Below are 24,374 nucleotides of genomic sequence, written 5' to 3' on the forward strand. Positions count from 1 at the left end.
TATGGCAATTCAGTCAGTACTGGCAAAAACAATGTGTTCATTTGCAATGTTTCATAACTCAGAAATGAAGCAGTGCATGTTCTCTGGTGCTTAGGTTTCTACAAAAGCAAAATTATGTACTTGAAAGGATTTGAAAATATTACCAAAAGTGGATTTCTCGTCTACTATCCATCTCAAGGCCCATTCTGCCTTCTTCTTCACATAAGGCAAAGTTTCAATTGCGTTGAATAAAACCTCCCTGAAAATTTGCATGAAGGGAAAAAAAAAAAAGCTTACGGTGTCAATTATAAAAACAAAATATGTTAAAGTATCTAGCTCTCAAATTACGTGCTGTCATCCTCTTTGATTCTTAGAATCCCATACTTAAACATTTAGGCCCTTTTCCTTTTTTGTTTTAAACAGTTTTATTGGATAATGTATAACTTACAAGCTATGTAGGATATCATACAGCTTTGTCTGTTAAAGACCATACTTGAACAAAACTCAATAAACAGAGTTAAAAAAAAAAAAAAGACCATACCATCATCCAACATTTTCCCCTCATAAACCCCATACTTGATAATCCCCCTCTCTCCACCCCTCCCCCCTCATCTCAATCTTTATAATATCCATACAGCTGCCCGAATCTTGCAAGAGGGGTGTTTAAAAACATGCAGTCTCCCCCTGCTCACTGGTGGTTAAGATTTTAACCATGGTCTGTCCTTGCATATTATCCCAGCCTTCTTGGAAGCCCAACGCAGCCATACAACAAGCTCTTAGGGGTGTAACTGCCACTCGGTACAGATTTCCCCAGGATATTTATGGCTTAACTATGGCAACCCAATGTAGCTCTACCACTCTTAAGATTTTACCAAGCTTGAATCAGTGGCACTTCCTTTCTGACCACTTAGCAATGTAATCTCCTTTCTGGACCACCAGAAAGGAGCAAGCATACAAACCCCCTCCATTTTTTTTTCCCATCTGTCATGCTCCCACTTGCCACTGCCAGTGCATTCTATATCTGTCCCAAGAATATGTAAATTGTGTCTCAGTTCTAATAGCCACTATCTCTGCTGGTCGGTTTTTCCAGGCATCTACCACCCTCACAGAGATATTTTCTGATGTTTCCTTGCAACTTCATGACCCTCCTTCCCCACCACTTCTTTCCTCCAACAACTATATTTTGAGTGTCTTAAGCATTTCATTGTAGGTTTTAGTAGTCTATCTTCATCTTCTTAATCTCCGTATGATGGTATGGCTTTCGGAACTGAACAGAATACTCAAGATAGGGCCTTAAGATCTCTACTTATGTAGTGGTGCATACTGTTATTTTTTCCAGTTGATTTATTACCTTGATGTCATCTAAGATGATTACTCCCAAATATCTCTTTTCCATTTCTTGTCTTTCTAATTTCTATATGGTTAACAGTTTTGTATCCCAAATGCAGGATTTTACACGCTCCTGCATTGATTTTCTCCCAACTCTATATCCCTCACTATGGAATCCCCTAACAGTAATTGTTGATATTTTTTTTAGGGGGGGGGGGCTTCTGCCTTCTCCTGTATGGTCCTTACAACTGCAGACCCTCTTGTTCAAAATAAAAAGTTAGGGATAGTTAGGGTAGGTTTAGGGGGCGGGAGGAGGGAGGAGAGGGAGGAAGGATAGAGTTAGGTGTAGGAAAGTTCCCTCCCAGTCCCTCCTTAATTGCAGCGAACTGGGAGGGAACTAGAGGAGGCCTGATGGCGTTGCCGCTTGTTGCTTTGGAAACCCCCCTGCGTCACAGGCCATCCATATGTTCAGTAATTTTGCTCTTTAGAATAGTTTTAACCATTTTTCCCAGCACTGATGTCAGGCTCACCGGTCTGTAGTTTCCCAGATATCCCCAGACCCTTTTTTAATAACCGGCATTACATTGGCCACTCTTCAATCTTCAGGTACCATAGCTGATTGTTAATGTCAGTTTACAGATTACTAACCGTAGAGCTGTACTTTCATTTTTTATTTTTCAGCACTCTGCGATGTATACCACGTGATTTGCTACTCTTTACTTTGTCAATTTGCCCTAGAATATCTTCCAGGTTCACTGAGATTTGTTTCAATTTCTCTGAATCATCACCTTTAAATATCACTTCTCACTTGGGTGTATGCTTTACATCTTCCTCAGTAAAGACCAAAGCAAAAAAATTCATTTAATCTCTCTGCTATGACCTTGTCTTCACTTAGCGTCCCTTTTACCCTTGATCATCTAATGGTCTGACTCCCTCGCAGGCCTTTTGCTTTGAATGCATTTGAAAGTTTTTATTATGAGTTTTTGCTTCCAGAACAAACTTCATTTCAAATACTGTCTTTGCCTTCCTTATCCATGTTTTACATCTAACATGTCAATGCTTATGCTGTTTCTTGTTTTCTTCATTCAGATCCCTTTAAATTTTTTTTGAAAGATGTTCTCTTGGCTAAAATAATTTCTCTCATTTCACCTTTGTCAGCGGTCATTTGGCTTTCCTTCCACCTTTTTTAATGCATGGAATACATCTGGTCTGATCTTCCAAGATAGTATTTTGAAACAACATCCTACATGTCTGATGTAAACTCTTGACCTTTGCAGCTGTCCTTTCAGTTTTTTCCTGATCATTTTTCTCATTTTCTCATAATCTCCCTTTTGAAAGTTAAATGCTATGACAGTAGATTTAATGCCTCTCTCTAGTTTTCAAATTTGATCATGTTATGATCAAGTGTTTCACTAAAGATTAGGTCTAAAAAAGCTTCCCCTCCCTTGTCTATTCTTGTACCAGCTGCTCCATGAAGCAGTCATTTATTTCATGTAGAACGTTTGTTTCCTTAGTTTGTCCTGATGTGTCATTTACCCAGTTAATACTTGAGTAATTGAAATCACCCATTACTGTCTTGCTACTTTTGTAATCTTCCATAATTACTGTTAGCATTTTATTGTCTGTTTATTCTGGCCAGGTGGATGATAGAACACCTCCACTGTTATTCTATACCCTCTCACATGGAATTTCTACCCATAAAGATTCTACAGTGCATTTCATTTCCTGTAGAATTTTTATCCTGTTTGACTCTATGCCCTCTAACATATAGTACCATGCCCCTCCACCAATGTGATTCATCCTATTATTGCAATATAAATTTGTACCCTGGTATATCAGTGGTATCCGCCTTGACTTTTTAATTTTAAATTGCTTTGAATGAAAATTAGCTTATATTCTCACCCACCTCGCTGCCATATCCTCTTATATACACCCCCGCTAATTGAGGGAGATGAGCTTTCCTTTCTCTGTAATGTCAATTTCTTTTTAAGTAAATAAACTTTCTTCTAATTCCATAGATGGTTTTGGGGTTATACTGGCCCCTAAGCTACCTCTTCTTATAGCTAGATGGGTTCCTGGTTGGCAGTGGGAATTTCAGGTATACCTGCTTATTCAGGTGAATAAATTTGTGGGGTTTATATATAAGAAAATTGGTTCTTACCTGCTAATTTTTGTTGCTGTAGTACCACAGATCAGTCCAGACTCCTGGGTTTTGCCTCCCTGCCAGCAGATGGAGACAGAGAAAGTTTCTTTGACACTGTACATAACCCAGTGTGCCACCTGCAGTCCCTCAGTATTGACCTGTACCCAAGCCAAATGACAGCAACAACCATAAATTTCTAAGCAAGCTTCTAAGCAAAGTCGCACCCCTCCAATGAACCGGAAGACAGTGAAGTTGCCCAAAAAGGCAACGGAAAATTTGTTTCCCAAATTTAACATAAGCAATCAGCACTGAAAACCTCCAACAACTCCGTACTATATACAAAGCAACAGTACGAGCGGTGGACTCTTCACCCCCCAGTAAATGGGCAGGTCTCTGGACTGATCTGTGGTACTATAGGAACGAAAATTAGCAGGCATGAACCAACTTTCCTTTCTCTGTTTGTACCCAGATTAGTCCAGATTCCTGGGATGTACCTAAGCTTGCCTTAAGTCGGATGGGATGTGGAGTGTTCCACTCGTAGAACACACTCACTAAAGCACTTGGAAGCCAGAACCCCAACATCCAAGCGATAATGCCTAGCAAAAGTGGGCAACGACTTCCCAGTAGCTACCCAGCAAATTTCATGCAGAAACACCTGATGTGACTCAGCACAGGAAGTCACCTGAGAACTTGACAAGTACGCCCCTAAACCCCCCAGCAGCTGGCACCCTTTAGAAATGTAAGTCGACTAGATTGCTTCCTTCAGCCACCACACAATTGTAGCCTTAGATGACTTATTTCCCTTCTCTGGACCACTCCACAGTACAAAAACATGATAAGATCTACAAAGAGGAGATGCGATCTATGGAAATCATAAGTGACCTTTAGATACCTCAATAACGCATGCCTCCAATCTAAGAGCCTAAGCTCCCTGTATGAGGCACAGAGTAATCCAAATCCATAAAAGCTGGAAGCTCTACTGTCTAAGATGGAACGCCGAGACTATCTCAGGTAGAAAAGAAGGCCCCATGCATAAAGATACCCCTGAATCAGACATCTGATGTAAGAGACACGACAGCACCTCGAGCTCTGAAATTCTGCTGGCTGAACAAATAGCAACCAAGAAAACCACTTTAACAGTCAAGTCTTGAACCATAATTCTCTTTAGTGGTTCAAACAAAGCCTCACACAATCCTCCAAGGACTAGATTCAGATTCCAAGATGGACAAATGTTCCGCACCTGAGGATAAGTTCTTAGCTCCCTGAAGGAATCGTATAGCATCTAGATGTGCGGACAGAGGATACCCCTTGCACCTTACCCCAGAGACAGCCCAATATCGCTACCTGGACACACAGAGTTAAAGGCTAGTCCCTTGACTAGAACCTTTCTGTAGAAAAGCCAAAATATGCGACACCATAGCCTAAATAGACTGAGGCTGCACTCCATAAACAGCAGACCAGGACTCGAAGATTCTCCAAATTCGCACATATGTCAAGGATGTAGAAGGTGGAAATAATTGCTTTGGAATATCCCCTCCATCTCAGTTGTCTCCTCTCAGAAGCGAAGCCGCGAGACAGAAACCATCTGACCCACAAATATTGGGCCCTGGTGGAAAACAGTCAACCAACAGCCGAACCTCAGGCCATGTTGATCACATCTGAGAAGCATGGTCGATGTGGCCACTTTGGAACTACCAGGGACCACGTTATCTGGATGTTTCTCTATCCGCCATAATACCTTATATTTATTTATTTTTTAAATGTTTATATTCTGTTTAAATCAAAATATGTACCAAAAGGATTGTCCATGGGAGGGAAGACAAAGAAGAATCCCTCGAATCCACGGCAGCACCAGAGCTCTGATTTCTTTGTACCATGTTCTGTTCAGCAACTGTAAAGCCGTGACACCTTGGTGTTCTCTTTGGTTGGGATATTCCCATCTTCTGTGAATGAGGCACATCACTGCCTCAGACAGCACCCATTCCCTGGGGTCTAACTTTCTCTGACTGATAAAATCTGCCTGAATGTAGTTCACTCTGGTGATGTGAGACACTGCCAGCTGCTCCAAGTGCTGTTTTTCCCAGAGAATCAACTCCCTGGCCTCTTAAGCCGCTGCCTGATTCTTGGTTCTACCTTGATGGTTGATGTAGTCCACTGTTGTCGCATTATCTGATAGGATCCGTACTGGAAGGCCACATAACCTTGATAGACAGGCAACGTGAAATGCAACGCTCATCTCTAACCGATTATTAGGCCATGAGGCCTCCTTTTTCGATCATTGGCCCTGTGTCGATTGATCTTGCCACACCGCCCTCCATCCAGAGAGACTTGCATCGGTGGTGACTATTATCCACTTCAGAATCTCCAATTTCACACCATACTCGAGACTGGTGCAAGTAAGCACAACAAAAAAGACTGTCCCTGGCTTCCCGAAGAAGAGGAAACTCTTCCAATACTGGATTCCAGTGGGAGAAGAGCTCCCTGCATAGGTCACATATGTGCGAATGCCCAAAGCATTAACTCCAATGTTGATGCCATAGAACCCAGATCTGTAAATAGTTCTAGACCCTGGGCGCTGAAAGCTCTAGCAGAAGCCTAATCTGACTCTGCAATTTCAGCACTCTCTCTGCTAGTGTGTTGAACTGAGCTCCCAAATACTCCAAAGTTTGTAAGAGGACTAAATGGCTTGTTGCTAGGTTTACCACTCATCCTAGAGACTTCAAGCGCATCAGTGCTTTTTGTACTGATTGTTGACAGAGGTCATTTGATTTCACATGAATAAGCCAGTCATCCAGATATGGATACACCAACAAACCCTCCTTTTGCAAATCGGCTGTCCCCACCACCATCATCTTGGTGAGGGTATGTGGAGCCATCGCCAGCCGAAGGGAAGGGCTCGAAACCGAAAATGTTCCCTTAGGACCATGATCCTCAGGAAATTCTGGTGCTCTGGCCTGATGACAATGTGCAGATATGCCTCTATCAAGGCGAGAGATGCCAAGAACTTTCCCCCTTGTGGACCGCCATTATGACAGACCTCAGAGTTTCCACGTGGAAACAGGAAACCTTGAGAGCTGTATTTACCTTATTTAATCCCAATATTTCTTGAATTGGATACAGTGGGGAAAAGAAATAGGACGCTTAACTTAAAATTGACTTCCAGCCACACTAAGCGTGTTCAGGGTCCGAGCCAACAAACTCAGCAAGACATCTCTGTGAAAAAAAAGAAAAATCTGAGCAGAGTCCAAAGCAGTTCTCAATCATATGCAATTTCTCCCTCTTCTAGAAGTGAGAAAGCCAGTTCCCCATCGGAATCCTCCAATGTCTCATGATTCACACCCCCTGAACATTACCAGGGACAGCCTCCCTGCAGCGTTTTCCCACCATAAACGAAGAGGCCCGAGAACACGATCCCTACATAGTAGGTTGCTTTGCCTTCGCTGAACACTCCTGCAGAAAGGTCTGCAGGCCCTAGAAACATTTCACCCAGGAGGAGGAGGATGGATCTATACCAGAGTCCAAGGCCCAACCTTGCTCTCTCCAACCTCTCTCAGGGAAGCTTCTGCCCTCGGGAACAAGGAAGAACTGACAATTGCCTCGCCTCCCACTCCATTCCCTCTCCAGAGACACCATAGGCCAAGGGGATGACCCAACATGGGCAAAAGCTGTAGTAGTCAAAATCACTATGAGCATCTGAACAGCACTGACGCAAACGGAAAGAATGTGAGGACTTTATTGCTATCAGACGGCAAGCCTCACAGATAGTAAGGCGCTTGGACCTGTTCATCCCTGGCGCCTCTCCTGAACTTCGGCTGCAGGCGGCCTCCTATACACTCACCAATGTCACCTCGGCATACATGCACCCCCCTCCAGAATGCATACAAATACGCGCTCAAGACTATGTCGCGGTCTTACACGCACAAGTACATGCACAAATACACGCTCGTATAGGCCATGGTCGTACACGCCAAGTACTTGCACAAATATGCGCTCAAGTCTAGGACGCAGACATACAGGATCAAATCTAGGCCGTGGCCTGATGCGCCCAGGTCCCAGCACATGCAACTGCCACACGGTGAGAATGCGCGCATGCCTACGCACACGAGAAAAGAACAGCTTCAATGGTCTACCACATGGCTAAGTAAAACCTGCCGGCACTTTCAGCATGTTTAGGCCCGGATCCATTTAAAATCCAGTACTGAAAACAGCTTAGGCCTTCTGACTGGCCGAGAATTCATGGAGACTGGGGTCAAGAGTCCGCGTCTCGCGAAACACATTTTGCGCATAAGCAAATTAAAACCAGAAGACCTCTACTCCTCGGTGCAAGTGCCTCTCTGCACCTCTATGGGACAGGGAACTACCAGCGATAGTTGAAGAGGGATTCCCCTGCCTCTCCTGCCGACCTGCTAGGGAATCGAAAATGGCTGCCATTTCCACGCTGATGGGGAAAGCCTCAGCGCTAAACCCAGTCATCCGTGAGGCTAGTTCTACCGGTGCAGTCATGCTTGATGCAGACCACCCAAATGCTATGCCGCTTTTGCCGCACATGCTGTTCCTCCTCGCACCCGCGGTACTACCAGCACCTCAACAAGCAAGGGGACAGACCCTCAGTGACCCGGAGCCAACACCTGGTCTCCTCCGCAGGCAGAGAAGCTGCTGAAAAACCTCATCGCTGAGCTCCCTTCCGGAACTTCACTGCTGCACAGATTCCTCTATCTAGTTTCTTGTTCCTTATTTTTTTTACTTTCTGAGAACAAATAAAAATACCGTATTTCCACGACAATAACCCGCCCACGTATATAACCCGCCCACACACATAACCCGCAGGTTTTCAAGATTTATGAAAAAAAGTTTTAATATACCCCGCCTCCTCATATAACCCGCAATTCAAAAAAAAAATAAATTTTTAAATACCTGTCGGAGGGCCGCGTGGGTCCAGGCGGGCGGCGGGAGCCGGGTGGTCGCGTGTTAAATCTAGGCCGCGGGCGGGTGGGCGCTTGTTCCAGGCGGGGGCGGGTGGACGCGCGTTAGTTCGAGACGGCCGGCGGGTGGTCGCGTGTTAAATCTAGGCCGGGTCGCACAGGCGCGCATTCATTCACTGCCGGTGGGGGCTGCGGCAGCCCCCACCGGCAGTGAATGAATGCGCGCCGAAAGCAGCTTGTTCCAGGCGGCGGTGGCGGGTGGACGCGCGTTAGTTCGAGGCGGGTGGTCGCGTGTTAATCTAGGCCGGGTCGCTCAAGGCAATCTAGGCCGGGTCGCTCAAGGCAGTCACATGCCGTGACGTCACGGCATGTGACTGCCTTGAGCATCGAATCGCAGGGGTCGCATTCATTCATCCAGGCGGAGGAGCCGGCTGCTTTCGCCGCTACTGCCTTGAGCGCCGAAAGCAGCCGGCAGCGGCAGCTGAAAGCAGCCGGCTCCTCCGCCTGGATGAATGAATTCATTCACTGCCGGTGGGGGCTGCCCCAGCCCCCACCGGCAGTGAATGAATGCGACCCCTGCGATTCGATGCTCAAGGCAGTCACATGCCGTGACGTCACGGCATGTGACTGCCTTGAGCGACCCGGCCTAGATTGCCTTGAGCGACCCGGCCTAGATTTAACACGCGACCACCCGCCTCGAACTAACGCGCGTCCACCCGCCACCGCCGCCTGGAACAAGCTGCTTTCGGCGCGCATTCATTCACTGCCGGTGGGGGCTGCCCCCACCGGCAGTGAATGAATGCGCGCCTGTGCGACCCGGCCTAGATTTAACACGCGACCACCCGCCGGCCGTCTCGAACTAACGCGCGTCCACCCGCCCCCGCCGCCGCCTGGAACAAGCGCCCACCCGCCTGCGGCCTAGATTTAACACGCGACCAATCAGGAAGCGGCCGGGCGCAGGGATAGGACGGACTCCTCTCAGCTGCAGCCTATTCAGAGTCGGGAAACTTTATTGGTTGTAAAATTTTTTCTGGATAACCCGCCCACGTTTATACCCCGCGGGGGGCATGCGGGGTAGGTAAAAACGCACATTACCCGCGGGTTATATGCGTGGAAATACGGTACATAGAAACCAATACTTTCCTTTGGTGCAGAGGTTCAGGTTCCAGGAGCGCAGGCCACATGGCAGATCAGAAAAAAACCACAGACCTTATCTTCAAAACTTTACCAAACTTACAATACCTGTTCCCTAGAATGGAACACAGAGCTGCTAGCAGAAAAAAAACCAGCCAAATTAAAAAAGGGACAGACTAAAAGAAAACTGCCCTGAGCCTATAGCTGCCTCAGCAGCCTCGTGAAGGGGAGGGATCTGGACCATCATATTTACACCCCACGGAAGAAAGGAGCAAGCGTAAAAAAGGGTCACCAACTCCCAGCTTGTCCACCTCAACCAGACAGGGAAGGACCCGCTAGGACTCAAACCCCCTGGGAGAAAGGCTCATAAATCCAAAACAGTCTCCTGACTGCAGAACTGCAGGTTTTACACCATCTACCATCTGCTGGAGACAGAAAAATGCTGAGGGACTGCAGGTGACACACTGGGTTATGTTCAGTGTCAGTGAAACTTTCTCTGTCTCCATCTGCTGGCAGGGAGGCAAAACCCAGGATTCTGGACTGATTTGGGTACGTACAAGGAAAGGCAGGTACCACATTATGCAAATGAGACACTTTGCAGGAAAGGAAAGTCCATCCCCCACACCTCTCTAATTAGGGAGGATGTATATAAGAAGATACCTTTTAGCTGTTAACCTTTTCTTAATATTTAATAAGAGTGTAGAGAGCTCATCATGCACAATAAAACATGTCCAAACTTTTCACGTGCAGACATCCACCTCTCCTGGGCGCTCGATGCAGTAATCAAATGAGCTGTCGCACCAAAAAGGACATGCTAGGGATAAATTGTGCGTCTGTAGCGTGTCCTTAGCATTGGGCGCCCAGGAGATGTATTATGTGTGTGGGTTACGAAAATGGACATCCGTTTTATCCCATGGCAGCTAATTTACTGTCACAATACACACGCACGATATACATGTATTGCAATATTGTGTGCCCCCCAATTTTTTTATATATATTTTTTTTTTACAGCAAGCCTTTTTATTTTTTCGTCGCAATACTAAGTTGCAAGTAACCCTCTTTTCAACTTTTGTTTTACTTGTTTTTTATTTTATCATACAGATATTTTGACGTTTATTTTTACTCTGGTTTGTTTGTGTTTTAATTATATGTGTATACTATCTCTGTAAACCGTTTTGATCTACTTTGTTTGTAAAAGTGGTATACAAACATTTTTAAATAAATAAATAAATAGATAAACAAATATGGAGGAACCACAGAAAGCAGCTCTGGGGCTGGCGTTAAATTTTCTGTATTAAGAAGTGTGCATCAGGCACACGGCAATTTTTTCCATTGGCGGTAACAGCTAATAGCCTCATGTATATGGCGTTTACATGTGATGAGTGCTATTAGCTATGTGCTTGTTTGGATGAGCGTTTTGATTGTGCTAATCCCATTATGCATCGGGAGTTATTCTAGCGCGTCCAAGACGCGTGTCCAACCGTGCGTCAAGCTGGGCGCTAAGCTGAGCGCACTATATTGTATCAGCCCCAAAACGAGCCCTAATTACCCAGTACCTTTAAGCTATATGGAGTTTTCAGTCTATAGCTGCCAGCTCTGATTCAAAGTATTCTAAAAATAAATAGCCCTGCAGCAAAACTGCCAGGGACCAGCCCAAACTCTGATACACATTTAAAGCTATTTAAAAGCAAAAAGTCAAGGCAAAAATTTATAACTGCGGATTAACAAGGCAAAAGCAGATTTAAACAAGATTCCTTCACAATTTTCTCACTACTTAGTAAGACTAGCGAGAGTTCAGTGCCTCTGGGTCAGAGCAAATAAAACGAGCTGGCAGTAAGTAAAAAGGAACAGACAGACTGGATAGGATTGGTGGTCTTTGTTACCAACTGCTGGGTTTCTAAAGCTTAAAAGCAGTTATTGTGAAAGAAAGCAATGATTATTTATTTATTTAAACTTTGAATCATCTTTCTGGGAAGCTCAAGGCGATATACAAGCATTAAAAAAAGTACAACATAAAATAAACACTAAACAAAAAGAATCCAGAACTACAAAACACAAATAAAAACAAACACAACCACACACCCCCTGAAACATAAAATGCTAATTTAAAACAGCATTACCGTGTTTGAGAATCTTTGATGTAGGTCTCTATAAGCAGGCTGTACATCTCAGAGTGAACGTTCTCAATGAGGATCTGAAATCCATAAAAACACCGAGCCTCAGGGATCTGCACCTCCTGGCTGAAACGTTGTACCTGCAGAGGAATGGATGTTAATACAATAACAGAGAAAGAGCAATGAGAGGTTGGCTTTCTTCATCACTGCCATGAGCCAGACTGTCAACTATTTTCAAAACAATTAATAAGTTGTGCATTATAAGATCTATGAATTAAAGTGTGGTAAAATCTGCCAATTACCATGGGTGTCCTAGCTCCAGTACCCTTTGGTAAAAAACCAGGCCATAACATGCCATATGCTAGACCATCCAGTTCCAGCTCTGACCCTTCTGGAAGTCCCCCAGATCATCCTTCTAAATTATCCTTTGCTGATTTATTTATTTTTTATTTTTATATACCAGAATTCCTGTATGCAATACAAATCAATCCGGTTTACAAGTAACGAAAAGGTTGCCCTGGTCTTGGGGTTAGACCGGGGTTTTTTTACATGGAACACAGAACAATAACTAATCAACCATTGAACATTATTTCAGGGAATATTGAAAGTAACAATAAAATTTAACAAATTTAAACATAATAACATAATAACAAATAAACTTATTCGTGTATTGAATAGTATGTGTGTGTTCACCTTTTTACAAGGAACTTTAGTAGCGTAAATGGTCTGCAGTAAGCGGTAATATAAAAGTGAATATTGAATGTTAAATAGACATGCGAGTAAGCAAGGACGGGTATGCAATTAAGTGACAAGGTGTTAGAGACACCCTGCAAAGGTTGGATCTGAAAGTCAGGAGGAGGTGCCTAGTTACACTCTGGGAGTTGGAACGCTTGCCTGAAGAGCCAGGTTTTTAATCCTTTTTTGAACTCTGGTAGATTGGGTTCGAGTCGTAGGTCTGGTGGTAGCGCATTCCAATGGTTTGGTCCCGCCGTGGAAAGTGCTCTTTTTCTTAGTGTTGATTTGGCAGGAGCTGCGACTAATGTGCCTTTGTAGGCGCTTCTGATGGGTCTGGCAGATAAGTGTGGACGAAGTTGGGTTTGTAGAGATATATATCTCTACAAACCCAATCTGATGCCACTGATTCTAGATAAAGTCCATCTCTGGGTCCAACCATTTTCTCTTAGAGCGGGAGGGAATTGTAGAAGTGCTCACAGGAGCCCCTGAGTATGTAGAAACGCCAGAATTGCAGTCTTTCTTAAATAAAAATGTATTGTGCATTAAAAGCACACATTCTGGAGAGAATGGTTAGAGCAGGTAGTAGACATTTGTACGCAGCACGTTACCGCCCCCTTTCTAAGGGAGACGGGGTCGGCGGGTCAGAGGTGGTCTTCCCTCCTTTCTCTATCCAGATCAGTAAGGCTCAAAAAGGCTACCGCTCCTGTGCTTTGACCAACCACAGTAGAGCCCAAATCAGTGCCAGTAGACACCTTTTTAGGCCCAGGATTCTTAGCATCCAAAAGCGGAGCAGCGTCCTCTGATTGGCCTTCCCTGCTTCCCATCATGCCTTGCAGAATCCAGAGGTTTGGATCATCCATTGCTGACCCCCACATGCAGGATATTTTCCCCCTGCTCAGCAGGTACCACCATCCTATGTGTTGTGTGGCTGTGCACTGCCACAAGGCAGCCACTTAACCTCTCTCTTCCATTGCTCCAACGGCCCCGCACTGCGGGAGACTGCTGACCTGATAAGCCACTCCTCTGGAGCTCAAACACTGACTGTCCCTTAAATTATAAACACGATCTTCTCTCTTTTTTATCATTTTAAAATAAGCTTTAACAAATACTCCATAGAAAAATGGATCATTTCCCTGAAAGAAAGCCAAAGAATCCAGGCAGCCAGCAGTACAGGGAGAGAGAGAAGGGGCAGGGGAATGAGGGATCCAATACCACTGTCAGTGAAAGACAAGAGCAACAAAGGGCCACTGACCCCCCTACTCGTCCCTATTCAACCAAAAGGATAGCCCTCACCAAGGGACCTGCCCACTTCTGGGAGCAATTTGTCCACCAAACCAGTCGACTACAGGTAAGCACCTCTACTATCTGCTGTAGACAGAGAAATACTGGGAAGCAGCAGCTCTCACCTTTAAAAAGAGGACATAAAATCCTTACCTGTACCTGCCACACAATCCAAGAATTTCTTAATTTTAGAGGATCTATTTACCTTAGAGAAAAGGCAGAGCCCTTCCTTAGCCCACTACTATAAAAAGTTAAAAGGACGTAATACTGAAATGCTTTTTATTAGAGGAGCGATGGAATAAAGAGAAAGTGAATATTGTGACTGCAGCAATAATTAAAATGGGCTTTAGTCAAATATCTGGAATATCTACCAATATGTACTTTCGAGAAATGCAATTTAAGTTTCTGTGGAGAGCCTATGCTCTCCCCACCGTAGCAGTTCATCTCAATATACTGCCATCGGAGATCTGTGGGAAGAGTAAAACAGAGGTTGGTGATTTATTACATATGCTCTGGGGTTGTCCCCTCACCAGGGATCACTGGGGATGTATAGTACACTACATATCATGGTTATTAGATTATATTAATTACGCCCATGCCGCAAATGGTGGTGTTTGGTCACATTCCACCCTTATTGATCCGAGGGAAAGGGACTCGTAAGCTTCTACAAAAGGCTACATGTGTGGGGAAAAAGATAATGCTCCTCCAATGGCAGAGCTGGGATCCTCCCATGTATTGGGCACGGTGGAACCATTTCCATAGATTGCTACAGATGGACAAAGTGCTGGCTCAATCTTCCCCATAGCATCACCGGAGATTCATGCAGATTTGGGAACCCTACATTTTGGCTTTGCCACACAGACCCAGGAGTTTAATTTTAAATAACTGAATTTTGAGAGATAAGAACGGAGATATATGTTTGGCTATTACACCATACCAGAGTTGCCTGAGGAACATGGGGGATAAGAGGGGGAGTGGAGGGTAAAAGGGAAAAAGGGGGGATGGGAAGCAAGGAGAATGAAATGATACATAGTAATCTTTATTAGTACTATTGTATACTCAAGCATGTATGTTTCGTACTTCTTGTACAAGTGTTTTGTTTTTTTTTAGTAAAATAAAAAACTGATTGACGTAAAAAGAAGATAAAGCTGCTTTTAAACTAGAACAAAGGGGAAAGCAGACAGTCGCTCAGCAGCACATGGTATGGAGAGAGGTATCCTTGAAGGATACTAAGGAAGAAGAAGAGTTAGGGCATCCCAACAGAGAGGTTCTAATAAAAAACAAAAGTAGTCCATGTGCCTGTAAGTAAAGAATCACCTGAGCTAAAAGATGCCAAATTATATCTGTCAACTGAAAAGCAGGCTATTAATACAACAAACAACACACTTTCAAATGTCTGTATGCCAGAAGTCTAAGAAATAAGATGGAAGAGTTAGAGAGTATAGTAGCGAATGATGAGATAGACTTAACTGGCATTTCAGAGATATGGCGGAAGGATGAGAACCAATTGGATAGTGCCATATCAGGGTACAAATTATATTGCAATGATAGGGAGGAGCAACTTGGTTGGGGGTGGTGTTTTATGTCCAGTGTGACAGAGTCCAACAGGATAAGGATCCTGCAAGAGACTAAAAGCACCATAGAATCTTTATGGGTAGAAATCCCATGTGCGTTGGGGAAGAGTATAGCGATAAGAGTATACTACCATCCACCTGACCAAAATCATGAGACAGATGAGATACTAAGAGAAATAAGGGAAGCTAACCAAATTGGTAGTGCAGTAATAATGAGAGATAAGGTTCCTTAAAGGAATAAATGACAGATTTATGAAGCAATTGGTTAAGGTACTGAGAAAGGGGCTGTTTTAGATCTAATTCTTAGTGGAACGCAGGATTTGGTGAGAGAGGTAACAGTGGCGGGACCACTCGGCAATAGTGATCATAATGTGATCAAATTTGAATTACGGTAATGCCTGGAAGGCAGGGCTAGTGCAAGGGTAGCATGTGCCCTAAGTGATTTCTGGACTGGTTTGGTGGATGAAGAGAAGACTTATTACCACAGTTGTGTTATCTGACTTTGTGAGAAAATGAAATTGAAACAGCAAGTTGTGATATGTATGTGTGAATCCTGATTTTGATTTCTCTTCATTGATAATTGAAAGAGAAAAAGATTGATGATCTGTCCCTTACTTGATTTTAACTTGCACTGAAGTCTTGTCTATGTCCATCCACCCATGTCAAAGGATCATAGGCAAATTAAATACTGATTCCACAAGAAAAAAAAAAGTTTAGAACTAGAATGTTCTTTTAACAGGAATACCTTGAAGTATATGCGTCTGCGTATATATACATATGTGTGTGTACATAAAGATGATAGTTTAAACAAAAAGGCAACACAAAGAAAACAATGGCTAATACTGTGTAAAAGCAACACTAAGGAAGGGAATCCACTACCCAATGTGACAGTTAAAAGAAGCCTGACTTACCAAGTTTTCATTTACAATGCCATCACTAGCTGCAAAAAACGCCAAGATATGAGAAATAAAATATTTTTCCTCTGCTTTTAGTTGGTTCCAGTGAACAGTATCCTTTGATAAATCTACCTGAAGAAAAGATGAGGATTAACATAATATTATAATTAGGTACTTTTTCTCTTTGTTCAATCACCAGATACACAGATTTGAACAGCTCTGTATCACAGAATTCTCACTTCTTCAGCAAGATCCCTAAGCTCCCTAGTGAAAGGTGGTAACAAGAGAAGAGAACAATGATCATTTTTAAAAAAAAAAACTTTATAATTCTCTGATAAAACAGTGTCAAGAAATAGGAAAACCCACTTTCCAAATGTCCTGTATACCCAATAAGAATCACAAGACTGCTGATTCTTAGTAGCACAGAATCCAACTCACAGACCAATTCAAAGTATTTTTTAAAATCTTGTACAGTGAACCGAATCTCCACAGAACATTTATGTGAATCAGCTGTCAGGCACCACACGGTTAAATCACCTTTTATAGCAGAAACTCCAGAATAGACAGCTGAAATGTTTTCCAAGTGTAAGGAGCACAATATATCCTTAGCAAGGGACACGTCACTTTTTATGAAATGTTACTGCCCTTGTAGTTTGCTAGTTCTCTCCCTTGCACTCCTGTAGCAGCTTTCTCATCAGTTCATGGGGCCAGAGAGAAAATGAGCAAGTAACCACCAGAAGAAAAGCCTTGAAATCATAGGAAAAGGACTGTTGGGTTACACCCCACAGGAGCATGTTATAATCTGGACTAGCAAATATACCTGCTCTTCGCTTGGATAGAGGAGTCTGCCACTCCCTCCCACTAAGAGTCCCCATTATAGGCAAGAATATATAGAGGTCAATATTTTAAAGGGTCTGTATAGCTAAGTTTGGGACTTAGCTGGACACCCCCTGAATTTTAAATATTCTTCTCCACTGAGCAGCTAAATTTTAGCTGAGTAGATTACCACCTGGCTAAAAAACTTAGCAGGATAAAAAAAAAAAGGCAGGAGCATTCCCGGGTGAGCTGAAATTTACCTGATTAACACTGAATATCAGCACAAGCCAGGTAAAGTTATCTAATGCTAGTCGGAAACAATAGCAGACCTAAAGTTAGCCGGGTAACTGAAAAAAAAAAGCAAATTTACTTTCCTGTAAACATGATCCTCTGTAAATAACAGAATGAATTAGCCATCATCTGATGGCGCCGACACAGAGCCAGCTCCCACAGCTCAATAAAGACTTTAATGAACATGCATGGGAGTTCCTGTGTAAGCACGGTCTCATGAATCCCTCTGTCTCTTCAGAGCTTAAACTTTAGTGAGGTAGTTGACTCTTCAGGGAGGCAGGCGAATATTTAATATGGCTAATTCGTCATGCAGTCTACAGAGAACCCTGTTTACTGGTATGCAAACTTGTTTTCTCTGTTGACAAGCAGGCATTAACCATGATGCATAGGGAGTCCCAAGCTGAGGGTTGCACTGCAGAGTGATTACTGACAAAGCAACCTGGATACCACCAATGGAGAGTGGACTACAGGGGAACTGGCTGCACAAAACCGCTTGTCCACAGTGTCTATTTGTGACGTCATCCAGGCTGTAGTGGGACGTGAAGGTGTGAACTGACAACCAATCACAGTTTTCCAAATGTTTTCAATGGATGTAGCCCTGAGATGACCCACTGAAGTTACAATGGCTTGCATTTGATGAGCCTTGACAGAGTCTGTAAACCAGCCAGCACAGAATAGTGCTATAGCCAATTAAAGTTTGTTTGGCAACTGTCTTCCCAACCTAGTAGGATGAAAGAGCATGAATAGGTGAGAGGTTTGATTGTGAGGTTGAGTGGTTCTCAAGTAGTATGCCAAGGATCTTTTACAAAAGAGCTAATTTTACTCTGTGTGCATGCGGCTTTGGGAAAAAAGCAGGCAGCACAATAGCCTGATTAATGTGGATTGCAGATTTCATTTTTAGAAGGAACTTGGGGGGAGTTTGTGAAAAAATTGCAGGTATTTTGAATATGAAACCAGAGGCTGTAAGTTGTCTACTCCTTGGGCCAAGGTGATGGCAGGGTTGCCAAATGGCTCCAGATTTCTAGGACAGGTTGATCTGGTTCTGGTTTTAACCCACTGCATGCAGGGACTTGTAGTCTTGTTTTGTTAAGGTAATGCAATAGAGAAGTCAGAACTATAAGTTCCTCCATGCAATGGGGTAAAACCTGTAAGGATCCATTGCTGAGTGATCCTCCGGCCTGCAGGTGGCGCTGTGGGATGCTTAGACTATTCCATCCTCCCAGCTCTGTGCGCCTCAATTCCCCCAGCATCAATCTTGTTTTCTGTATAAGACTTGTATTTATCCTGAGGCATTCCTCAGTCAGTCAGTTACCAGAGTTTGATCCTTCCTTCACATCCTCATACTCTGGCTCCATTCCTGCTTCAGGAAGACTTCATCTTCAGATTCTACATTTGGTGCTCCTGCTTGTTCTCCTTCCTGGATTTGTGGTTTGTTCCTGTTCCTCGTCTTGCTCCAGGTCTCTCGCACCTTGTTCTTGTTGGGGCCCACCCCCACTTCTCATGCCTCACCAGCCACTAGCACTGGAGGTGGCTGGCCTAGGTGGAAGTCCCTCTTCTGTCTGTGGCCTGGATTCAATGCTTCTGGCACTAGGTCGCTAGTTTCTGGGGCAACTCAAGGACAATTGTCACATTAGGCTCTGGCCAATATGGACCTCACTGAGCTGCCCGTGCATTTGGTAGCTCAGAATAAGCTCCTGGAGGAGCTGAACCGATGCTTAGTAAGCCTGCATAAGCAAGTTAATATGTTTACTTGAAATCTTCTCCCTGGGGCTTTTGAGTCATAGTCACTGCAAGTTACATTTTCTGTCCCTATACCCCTTTCAGTTACAGAAAGTACACATAAGGACCCCTAGGTGGAAACCCTTCCACATTTTTCTGGAGATCCAAAAGCCTGCCTGGGATTCCTGAATCAGTGCTATATAGTCTTTACCCTGCAGGCCTCATGTTTTCCTGACCATAAGTAAAGAGTGCATACAGAATATCGCTACTGACTGGGGAGTTTCTGGCCTGGGCCTTCCCACTCTGGAAAAAGCAGGTTCCCTTGATCTCTGACTGTGATGTTTGTCAGAGTGTTTAAATGCATTTTTGATGACCAAAGCACTTGATTTCAGTTTCTACCTCTCTACTGTGGGGCAGTATGCAGTGGAGTTCTGCACAGTTGTGGCAGAGACAGGCTGGAATAATGAGACCTTTTTGCAGCCTTCTGGAATGGATTAGCAGATTAATCAAGGATGAGCTAGAACCCTTGATCCTCGTATCTATGCCTAGATGCCTATGTTTCTGAATGACAATTAGAGCTCCAGCCTTCCGCCATGAGCCCTATACATCTTGCAGTCCTGGGGATCAATCCTGTTCCGTTACTTGTGCAGCCTATGGAACTGGAACAGACTGGCACTCGTCTTTCCCAAATGGAGAGATTGTAGGAAGCAGCTGGGTCTTTGCTCTATTGAGCTGACCCCGGATACTTAGAAATTGTTTACATAAACCTAGGTCTCACAGGAGCAGATGCCTTTGGACATCATTAAAGTGTGCCTCAATCATATGGCCCAGTGTTTCTCAGTATCCTTCTGTTTGCCATGAGATCAGTGGAGACCCTTGCCCTTATTGATTCCAGGGCAGTGGGCAATTTCATTATTCTGTATTTTGTTCATCAGCACAGAATTCCTATCAAACCCAATCTTGCACCAGTCTCCATTGTCGCCACTGATGGTAGACTCCTGAACCAAGAAGGGGAGCAATAGATCATACAGTGGGCCTGAATCTTCTAGTTGGTACCTGGCACTCTGAAACCTTTTCATTCTAGGCTCTGATTTGCTTTCTTGTACAATTTTTCTGGGGTTACCATGGCTTCAGTTACATAAACTAATCACTGACTAGCATTCAAGACAAATTATCTCTTGGTCTCCTTCTTGCTTCTCATCTTTTGTTCTGGACCCCAGATCTACAGCTTCCACTCTCGTGGCCTCTGTAGCAGAAATACCCCCAGGCCTTGCCAACAGAGTACCATGCTTTTGCAGCTGTTTTTAGCAAAAAGCTAGATGCTCTAGAGGCACTGGAAGTATGATTGTGCCACTGAACTACTTCCTGGAACCATATCCCTACATGGCTGGTTATACCCCTTGTCAGGCCCAAAAACAAAGACCATGTCTGAATATATTCAAGAAAATCTAGCTTGAGGCTTCATTCGACCATCAAAGTCCCCTGCCAGTGCAAGATTCTTCTTCATATAAAAGAAAATTGGCTCCCTTAGATCATGTATCGGTTATCAGGGCCTCAATAAGATCTTAGTATAGGATTATTATTCTTTGCTGTTAATCTCTGAACTCTCCAATAGACTCCAGGGTGCCCAGATTTTTACCATGCTGGATTTGCAGGGGGCCTTATAATCTCATTTGGATCCGACAGAGCGATGAGTGGAAGAACGCCTTCAATATCTGGGATGGTCACTACAAATATACTGTCATGCCCTTTGGACTCTGTAATGCTCCTACTGTATTCCAAGCCCTTGCCAATGATTTTTTTTCAAGACCTCCTCTCTTAGTATGTAGTGGTCTATCTTGATGACATCTTGATTTTCTCCCCAGACCTGGCCACTCATAGGCAACATGTAGCAGAGGTCTTTCTTGTTTTCATCAGCTCCAGTTTTATGCCAAGTCTGAGAAATGTGTGTTTGAACAGAAGTAAGTCCACTTTTTGAGATATGTAATCTTGGCTCAAGTGTTTTGAGATGGACCTGCATACGGTAACTACAATTCATAATTGCTGGATACTTGTGAGTCTCAAGGTGTTCTAACATTTTTTGGGCTTTGCTAACTATTATCGATGCTTCATTCAAAACCTCTCTAAGGTAGTGGCTCTACTTACTGCCTTTATTTATAAGAGCACGCCAAAGAATTATTTGAATCCTCAAGCTCATCGAGCCTTTAAAGAGCTGAAGCAATTCTTCACATCAGCTCCAATCCTGACCCAGCCAAGCCTTTCATCTTAGGTGTAAGATGCCTCAGAGGTTGGTGCAGATGCAGTATCAGCTCAAAGGCCTGATCCAGATTCTCGGTTCCACCAATGTGATTATCTCTCCTGAAAATTCTCTCCTACAGAACACAACTATGATGTGGAAATCTGAGAACTTCTTGTCATTAGGTGGGCCTTGAAAGAGTGGAGATACCTGTTGAAGAAGCCATCTTTCTAATTGCAATCCTTACAAATCCCAAAAATGTAATGTATATTGAAGCTGCAAAACATATGAAGCTCCGGCAAGCCCATAGCCTGTTCTTCACCTGTTTTCAGTTCATTACCTCCTATTGCCTCAGCTCAAAGAATGATGTCACGACAGTTTTCTAAGGAGTTAATAATTAAAGGAAAATTAGGACTTACCTGATAATTTTCATTCCTGTAGTACCAAGGATCAGTCCAGACTGCTGGGTTATGCCTCCCGTCCAGCAGATGGAGTCAGAGAGAAACTGAAAAGGCACCACTGATATACCCTGGTGCGCCCCCCTGCGATCCTCCAGTATAATCCATAACAAAGCAGTATGAAATTAGAAAACAATGGCAAATTCTGTGACTAGCTCAATATAAAGATGAAACGTATATGAACATGTGGAAAAAACGAGGAAACCATGAAAACAAGCAAGTGCCCGTAAAAAACGGAACCCGAAAAACACGAAAAAACAACAGTTGCGGGACTCTACACTCTTCACTGAAATGGGCGGGCGTCTGGACTGATCCTTGGTACTACAGGAATGAAAATTATCAGGTAAGTCCTAATTTTCCTTTCCCTGTACGTACCAGGATCAGTCCAGACTGCTGGGAGGTACCCAAGCTGCCCTAAACGGGGTGGGACCCTGACAGTCCCGCACGAAGCACACCACTGCCGAATGAGTCCACCATCGGAGCGCGCACGTCCAAACGGTAATGTCTCGCAAAGGTGTGCAATGTCTTCCCAGTAGCCGCTCGGCAAATTTCCTGCGAGGAAATAAACCCACTCTCTGCCCACGACGCCGCCTGGGAGCGCAGAGAATGAGCCTTAAGACCCTCCGGAACGGCGCGACCTTGGGAAATGTAAGTAGACACAATCGCCTCTTTCAACCAGCGTGCGATCGTAGTTTTTGAAGCTTTATTTCCCTTCTTTGGACCACCCCACAAGACAAACAGATGATCAGACAACCGAAAGGGGTTGGTAACGTCCAGGTACCGCAAGAGCGTCCTTCGAACATCCAACTTGCGAAGTACCGGTTGCCGCGACGCCTCAGCCCCGTCCACCGCAAATGCCGGTAGGTCCACCGTCTGGTTGACGTGAAAGGCGGAAACTACCTTAGGCAAAAACGAAGGAACGGTACGTAGAGAAACCCCCAAATTAGAAATACGGAAAAAAGGTTCCCTACAAGACAACGCCTGAAGTTCCGAGATTCGGCGAGCTGAACAAATAGCGACGAGAAAAACAGTTTTGAGAGTGAGATCCTTGAGAGTAGCCCTTCGTAGAGGCTCAAACGGAGAAGTACAAAGACCCCGGAGAACCAAATTTAAACTCCAAGAAGGACAGATAGGTCGCACCGGGGGTCGCAAATGTTTAACTCCCTTTAAAAATCGTGCAACGTCCGGATGCATGGCAATGGAAACTCCGTCAAGTTTACCGCGGTAACAGCCTAAGGCCGCTACCTGCACACGCAGAGAATTATAGGATAAACCCTTCTTTAGACCCTCTTGCAAAAAAGTCAGAATATGAGACATCGTAGCCTTCCGCGACGGCACTTCCAGACCCTGACACCAGGAGTCAAAAACCTTCCATACCCTGACATAAGTAACCGAGGTAGAGGGCTTACGAGCCTGCAGAAGAGTAGTAATGACCGACTCGGAATATCCTTTCCTTCTCAATTGCCGCCTCTCATAAGCCAAGCCGCTAGACAAAAGCGATTGGCCTGGTCGAAAAATACTGGACCCTGCCGAAGGAGTCGAGGCAGATGACCGAGCCGCAAGGGGCCGCACACCGCTAGATTGATGAGGTCGGTGAACCACGGCCTCCTCGGCCACTCCGGAGCTACGAGAATGACGGGTCCCGTGTGGGATTCTATGCGACGCAATATTTTCCCCACCAACGGCCACGGTGGAAACACATACAGAAGAACGTGCGCAGGCCAGGAAAGAGCTAGCGCGTCTACGCCCTCCGACCCGTGTTCCCTTCTGCGACTGAAGAAGCGAGCTGCCTTGGCATTCAAACGAGTTGCCATGAGGTCCAACCGGGGAGTTCCCCACCGGCGACAGATGAGTCTGAGTGCCTCGGGAGATAGTTCCCACTCTCCCGGGTCTAGTCGTTGCCGGCTGAGATAGTCTGCTTGAACGTTGTCGACTCCTGCGATGTGGGACGCCGCAATCCGAGACAGGTGCTGCTCTGCCCACACCATCAACTGGCTGGCTTCGGTTGCTACCGGTAGACTCCGTGTACCGCCTTGCCGATTTATATACGCTACCGTGGTTGCGTTGTCGGACAGAACCTGAACTGCTCTGTCCCGAATCAAAGGCAGAAAGTGCTGTAATGCTAGGCGAACCGCCCTTGTTTCCAAACGATTGATTGACCACTTGGTCTGAGGAGGCGTCCAATGTCCCTGAGCGGACTGAGACTGACAGACTGCTCCCCAGCCCGTCAGACTGGCATCGGTCGTGACAATGATCCATTGAGGCGGATCCAAATCGGTGCCTTGGAGCAAGTGGACCGGATCCAACCACCATTGTAGACTGGTCCTCGCTGGGGGTAAGAGTGGCAAAGGTATCTGAAACTCTTCCGATTTGGGGTCCCAACGAGACAGAAGCGCCCTCTGTAGCGGCCGCATATGCGCAAATGACCACGGAACCAAATCCAGTGTGGATGCCATATATCCAAGAACCTGTAAGTAATCCCATACCACAGGCAGGGGAAGGGCGAGGAGACGGCGAACGTGCGCCATCAGACGCTCCATCCTTGCCTGTGGGAGAGAAACCTTTCCCACTTTCATATTGAACGAGGCGCCCAGAAATTCCAAATTCTGGGAGGGGATCAGATGGCTCTTGGTGTAATTGACCACCCACCCCAAGGAGTGGAGCCGGTGAAGGACTGCCTGAATCGAATCTTCGCAGAGATGTCGCGATTTTGCTCGGATGAGCCAATCGTCCAAATACGGGTGTAC

The 24,374-nt window shown here is 44.8% G+C and overlaps 1 protein-coding gene across 1 annotated transcript in view; it reads right to left on the bottom strand.

The window, feature by feature from the left end:
- Positions 1-24,374, bottom strand: part of RRM2B (ribonucleotide reductase regulatory TP53 inducible subunit M2B) — an 87,890-nt gene that overhangs the window by 44,116 nt on the left and 19,400 nt on the right. Inside the window, exons 3-5 of the mRNA XM_029591835.1 lie at positions 16,123-16,239; positions 11,628-11,761; positions 144-238 (exon numbers count right to left, since the gene is read on the bottom strand). Of these exons, the coding sequence (XP_029447695.1) occupies positions 144-238; positions 11,628-11,761; positions 16,123-16,239 (346 nt within the window). The remainder of the gene's footprint in view (positions 1-143; positions 239-11,627; positions 11,762-16,122; positions 16,240-24,374) is intronic.

This window comes from Rhinatrema bivittatum, chromosome 2, assembly GCF_901001135.1.
Source record: "Rhinatrema bivittatum chromosome 2, aRhiBiv1.1, whole genome shotgun sequence".
Classification (NCBI taxonomy): domain Eukaryota; kingdom Metazoa; phylum Chordata; class Amphibia; order Gymnophiona; family Rhinatrematidae; genus Rhinatrema; species Rhinatrema bivittatum.